The sequence below is a fragment of the Coptis chinensis genome, chromosome 2, assembly GCF_015680905.1.
Source record: "Coptis chinensis isolate HL-2020 chromosome 2, ASM1568090v1, whole genome shotgun sequence".
NCBI classification, from domain to species: Eukaryota; Viridiplantae; Streptophyta; class Magnoliopsida; order Ranunculales; family Ranunculaceae; genus Coptis; species Coptis chinensis.
This window is the reverse complement of record NC_141457.1, coordinates 87,191,550-87,198,076: the sequence shown is the minus strand read 5'-3', so window position 1 is coordinate 87,198,076 and position 6,527 is coordinate 87,191,550. Positions and strand designations below refer to the sequence as shown.

Here is a 6,527-nt window from a genome sequence, read left to right as displayed (position 1 = left end):
GAGCTGGAGTCAGATTAGCGAAATATTTTGGTTCTGATTTGAAGTGTGAAATTCCATTGTGGTTGATGGCTGCTCTTCCTGCATGTGGTACTCTTGTCCAAGTACCAATGAAGATATTTTATGTTGTCGATGAACCTTATGGTTTTCTCTTGGAATTGTTATGCATATGTCGAAAGTGTAATTGTTTTAACACCAATAAGATGACGCACATACATGCATAATAATCTTCTTGAAATTGATGAAATGTTTGTAATATCCATCATGTACAGAGTGGCCTTTCAAGTAACATCAAACTTCATCGATAACAAATTTCTCATGTATGTGCTATAGATTTGTAGTGGCCAGACTCTCTGCTTTTTGAACAGCAATTTTTAGTTCTTGTTGTATGTTTGCCCTTGTTGGTGACAATACAATGTCTTTCCAAACTGAACCGATGTCGCATGAAGGTTCTTCATTCTTATAAACTTCGTATATGGAGTCTGCATCTTCATTCAACATTCTTACTGTTGTTAAACAGTTGAACTCTTCTGGATCAACGAGAATATTATTTGCCCCATCTTTCCATCCTATCAACTTCACCCAAACTAATCATGTCAGTCCTTAATGTACATTGATAAAATATGTTTTATTGTTATATAAAAATTCAATTAAAAAGATGTCAATTGTGACTTAGAAATTTACCTTTGGGGGACCAGCCGTGGCATTGGTGCAATATAATCTGGCATTATCAACTAGTTGACAGTATTTAGGAAATGCATTTGCAAATCTCTTGTGAGATGTCAATTGTGACTTCACCCTCACAGCTCTACCCATCAATATTGCTCTCCTATAATTTCCAAAACCATTTTTGTACATTAAAGTTATATTGCAAAGGTATGGCGTATAGGGTTCAAATTAATCAATACTAACTTGTCAACCTTACCTGATGCCTCTAACTACTGCTAGATAAGGGTCGCATACTACTCCCACCAACTCTATTCTGTATGGTTTTCTCTTTGTTTGCTCTTCATCTTGTTTGTCTTCCTCTTCTTCTTCTTCTACTTGTTCCCAATAATTCTCAATTATGTTCCCATCATCGGCAACCTTATAGCCAACACCCATGCGATAGCGATGGCGGTGGACATTCCTGGCCATGGCAATGGTTTGTTGAACAAATGGCTCCCATGACAATGTGCCATCCATGATCACATCTCGTCCTTCATTGAGTGCTGTTACTAGGAGGGAAGAAGCTGCGTCAGTAGATGACTGGTGAACCTGTTATTAAGTAAAAATTTTATAATATTGTTAGCCATTTTGATCGAAAAACGACTAGCTATTACTTAGAGAGTTGAGACAAACAAGTTCATATAGTGCTTAGGGTTTTCATTAGATTTAGGTTTTTGTTTTGTTTTGTTTTGTTTTTTTTTGTTAGGATTTTACTTAGTAGTTTGGCTTAGGTAGGTAGAGATGCTTTGGTGACACTGTATATATCCTCTTCTTTACTCTGAGTGTTTGATTAGCTTTTCATTTTCTCATTGGCGTCTCCGACAGGACAAGTGATGATTACCTTCCCCTTCAACAACCTTGTACGTACTGGGTTTCATATCCTCTTTTGCACTATGCGAATCTTATACAATAGGCTAGACGACGCATTGATTAAGTTCATGCCTTTCTGTTAGTTTGCGGGATGGATCAAGGTTGAGCACTAAGCAGAAATTGAGCCAGCACGGCATGAGCAAGAAGCTGAAGTTTGAAGATAAGTGGAGCGGTCCTGCGGAACAATCGCTCAATACCAGGAGGATAGAAAACTCAACACCTTGCATTATTGTAGTTATTCATGACCAGGCCAGTTCTAGGTACACATTTTGTACTAATTTGGAAATATTATCATGGACCATTTCCATTTCAGTTTTTGCTTATTCATCACTTTCATGTCTTTTCCTTTTAAAAGTAGGTAAGAAAGAGACCGAGAAGACTGACCAATTCAGCAGTGTGGAGCATGTCATGATGACCACGAGAACTAAGAGCTCTATAAATGACATCCGTCTCTTTGAATGCATCAGCCTCTACTACAACCGCGTTGGCTGCTGCTTCTGACCAAAATGATCTGCATCCATGTATTTATATCAAATATGATTAGTCAAAGTAATTGAAACTACCTTAATTTTGTTTTCGTTTATGTCATGCAAGTTTTTCTATTGTCACAAACCCTCGAGATAATAAAAGATCTAATGTCTATTTTCCTGTTCGTTCATGTCATATCCTTGTCATCCGGAAGCCACAAGTTTTTATGTTGGCCTGCCTTGATCGACCAAGTACACCGTGTCTAATGTCTATCTATGACGAGCGGACTAATGCCTCTCTATGACTAGGAGCGGACTATACGTATTGCTCCTACTATGGTCTACAATTATGCGAACCGTACATCGGTTTTATTCAAAATTTTAAACCGGCTCTCTCTAATATTTTTAAAAAATAATATAAAAACATTAAGAAGAGTTAATTATAATTTTTTAAATTATTTTAAATAATATAAAAGTTAATTCTAATTTTAATGAGGTGAGAGAGTTTTTTAGTAAATTACTTAAAACGGAAGGAATTGATTATAATAATTGAGGGAGGTGTTTCTAAATTATAAAATATGAGAGATTAGAAATAGCCTATTCGATTGAAAAGTATAGTTCCTAATAACCCAACTATGATATAGTGTAGAGATGAGACTATGAGGCACACAGTGTGTTCTGCCAAAGAGGACTACTACATTGTATTATTATTATTATTATTGTTTGTGGTTAAGGCTCTAATGGCAACAGCACTTATATTATCCAAAGTTTGTATCTCCAAGCTATTTTATAATTGCTAAAATCAGATAGAATCCATCAAAACATTTTTCATCCATTAAGTTGTTTCAATTCCACTATTGTTACCTATCTCTAAACAGTATAAAAAAATCTGGGTGGGTGCGAACAACACTAGATTCTGTTTCTGTCATGGTGGCAGAAGTGTAATTTTATATATATATATATATATATATATATATATATATATATATTTTTTTTTTTTTTTTTTTTTTTTTTTTTTTTTTTTTTGAGTTTTTAAAGACAGAAATGTAATTTTGCAAATCTAAAATTTGTTTTTATTTGTCAAACGTGTCACGTCAATGACCCCTATATTGGTAGAAAACTACATTTTGTATAAAACTACAGTGCCATGGTAGAAAACTACAATGGCACCCTATGTTGGTGGTCTGGTATCAAGAAAATCAGTTTTAACTTTTAAGTGTAGCCAGGGCTGCCAGGCACAGTTGAATTTCTGATGAAGATTCTTAAGAACTGTATATACTTTGAATTTAATCAACTGTTTCGTTTTCCAACTTGATTAGGTATCTATAAACTTGTCAAACTACATTTTGTATTCATGCTAAAATCCAAATAAAGATATTGCAAGTTAATAATCATACTAGATCCAATCCGTTTGGTCATACTAGATCCAATCCGTTTGGTCTTCTAGAAGTTGTGAATCTTTAACTTTACCGAGAAGGTGACCACAAAATTTTATATCATTTGTAGGCTTCCTAACATCGTTAAGCACTACTTTATATAGACATGATGGCCCAGTGACTAGATTCATGATGGCCTCAATTATTAGTTTCTTCACAGTATAGTTTTCCAATGAAATCTTAAGCTCACCCTTCACTTTAAAACGTTTTAGAGCAAGTTACTGGCCTAGAGATTCACTCTCAAGCATTTAGTAACATATTCTTTTACGAGCCTCGAACCCTACTTGGAATTATTATTACTATTGTTGATGATCAGAACTAAAAATAATACGAGTAAAATTGCCAAATTGGGTAGTGTTAAACTGTTAATCAACATGCGACCTTACGCGTTAAAGACAGTTTGAACTTTGAAGGGCATGGAAAAAGGAGAAATGGAGTCAATGGGGAAACATAGATGGAAAATAGATGAGGAGTTAATGATCTTACTCTTTCAGTAAATCTTTAAGTACGGTACTTTTTCCAGCGCCCATTCCACCACCCATAAGGAGGAGGACAGGACTTCTTTCGCTATGTGCTGCAGGCACCATCACATTTGTGCATTCATCATTCGATAGATTCTTGATAGCTTTCATCTCCTCTACTAGTGTCGAAAATACTCTAGTCACCTTCAAGTTCTTTGTTATCCTATCAAACCTTTGTTTCCTAAAAACATGAAGCAAAACCACAAATCTTCTCAGTGAATGAACCGAAAAACCTACAACCTCAAATACATATATGTATGTAACAATATATATATACACAGGTCATTACTCTTTAAGTGGGGTTTACTAATTATTGTAAGTCATGAACATCATGATAAGTTAGCTCAATCAAATTTCCAAAGTCAAATATTAAAAACCCACCAAGCAACAATCCAAATTGTTAACGTGATCTCATCCCGTAATTTAACAAATCCATTGAATGTCATTTCCAGTAACAACTAAAAAATCTCAAAAGTTAATTGAATATTATATTGTTTATCAATAAGATGTAAAATTGCCCCAGAAATTTCAACAAACTCTGTATCTGAAAATAAATTCTCGACTAGATTTTTCATGTCGAGTGATGGGTGCATCGATTCCATCGAAGATGGTTGTTAGTTTCTCGAGATATGTAAGCATCCTACGGTCCCTATGAGGATAGCCCTAGTTTTGTTTTAAAGTGGGGATGGCTGTCTCTATTCTCATTATTCATGTACTACACATCAAGTGGGAATAAATGATAAGAAAGGAAAAATAAAATAAAGTCGCCCACCTAGTTGCTGCCATCACTATGTCTTTAAGCTTTCTCTTTGGCTCCGAATCAACGCTACTTAAAACCTGAAATAATTAAATACATGGAATCATTCATATATGTGCTCATGACTCACTATCATCTTTCCATTATTCTCTATCTTTACTACTAGCCTTAGCACGTTGGTAAGGTTTAAGGTCTCTCTCTTTTTTTTCTCTGATGACCCAACAAAAAGTTTATGCAGAACCGATGCACATTTCAAATGGCTGACTCAACCACGCCACTTATAACAAAAAAAACAAAAACATAACACAAAAATAGACTCATATGGACACAAAATTATGCAAATGTTAGAACCGCTATACAGTTTAAATGGTAACTCAACCACGCCACTTATAAGTAGTAGAGATGGTTGCCACCAAACTTAAATTAATAATAATAGGTGGTTATCTCAATTCTTGTGGTGTGGAGAAGGAGAAGGGTGAGGAGAGGAGAGGAAGTGAAGTTTGATACGCTTTTAGAACTTCATTACCTGACTGATCATGGGACTGGCATGGCTCCAATGGAATGCAAAATAACCAAGTATACATCTATCAAACTCCTCTACAAGCTTAACATATAGGGAATCCACATCTGGAACATTGGACAAGAGCTCATAAATGTTATCTTCATACCCTTTTGATTTCCTTAGATAGTCTTCAGCTAATTTGCATATTTGAGAACCACTTTCACCATTCTCCCCAAGACCTATTTGCCTACCTAAAAGAATCCAAAACTGTTAGTGCACATATCACCATATGTCCATATGGACATGTTAATATGAATAACAAGTTCTAACTTTGGATAACAATTATTGCAAACTTGGATTCAAAGTGTAAAGAAAAGCCAAATCATGAGATGAATGAGAATTATATTGGATCATATATAACACTTACCTACATAATGGGAGAACCTTTCAAACTTATCCATGCTCCCCGAGGAACTCCTGTGTAACACAGGAACAATCTTTTTGTCTTTAACCGGATGTCGTCGATGGAGATAATGCATGGTAGCAATAGAAATGAATCCGGTTGACAATAAAAATATGGAGATCTGTAGGAAAATTGGTAATAAGGTAGTGTCATTTGAGGAGAGTATAGAGGGGGAGAGTGAATTCTTAAGTAGGATTAATGAAGGTGAGAAGAAGAATGTCAAAGCCAAAGGTGAGGTCAATAAAAGGAGGGAGACCATTCTTGTTGATGTTGTGAACTTGACTTTGTTCATGTCTGAGAGAAATGAGTGGGAAACTAACAGAAAGATAGGAGAATAAATAGACAGAATAAGGTTTGGAATAGGGGAGACTTGCGTTTCTTCCTTGAATTTGTCATGGCTCGTGTATTTTATACCAAATGTCTATCTGCCAAAATAATATTGCTTTATCTATTCTGGGCCAACTTCTACACACACATTTTTTTTTGTTTGCAAAAGCAGGGTTTTTGAGAGGTCCCTTACCCCTATATTATTGATAATAAAATTAAAATAAAGTGTGATCTAGTTCCAGTTACATTCTCTCACATATTCCTTTCCTGCAGCATCTTCAAATATTATTTTTTTAACATCCTCTGCAAAGGAACTAGGAATCAACTCAATACAACTGACTGCAGGTATATTAGCAGCTAGTGCATCTGCTAGTCTATTGGTCTCTCTAAATACATGTACAATGGAAAAAACTTCGAAATCAGCTTCCAATCTTCTAATGTTAGCCATCAAAAAATGCGCTTCCCATGGATAGACTTTT

General features: G+C 35.2%; 1 protein-coding gene and 1 long non-coding RNA gene across 2 annotated transcripts; one reads left to right on the top strand and one right to left on the bottom strand.

Annotated features, from left to right (window-relative positions):
- Positions 1 to 214: 214 nt before the first annotated feature.
- LOC147518609 (calmodulin calcium-dependent NAD kinase-like) lies at positions 215 to 6,131 on the bottom strand. Its single transcript, XM_086590422.1, has 8 exons — positions 5,686 to 6,131; positions 5,283 to 5,509; positions 4,772 to 4,836; positions 3,965 to 4,180; positions 1,960 to 2,086; positions 923 to 1,254; positions 682 to 826; positions 215 to 573 (listed from the first exon to the last, which is right to left on the bottom strand). The coding sequence occupies exons 1-8, from the start codon at positions 6,011 to 6,013 to the stop codon at positions 325 to 327; spliced, it is 1,689 nt and encodes a 562-aa protein (XP_086446548.1). The 5' UTR covers positions 6,014 to 6,131; the 3' UTR covers positions 215 to 324.
- Positions 1,254 to 2,078, top strand: LOC147518610 (uncharacterized). Its single transcript, XR_015211845.1, has 2 exons — positions 1,254 to 1,835; positions 1,931 to 2,078. It is a non-coding gene; the product is annotated as an uncharacterized LOC147518610 (long non-coding RNA).
- Positions 6,132 to 6,527: the final 396 nt, after the last annotated feature.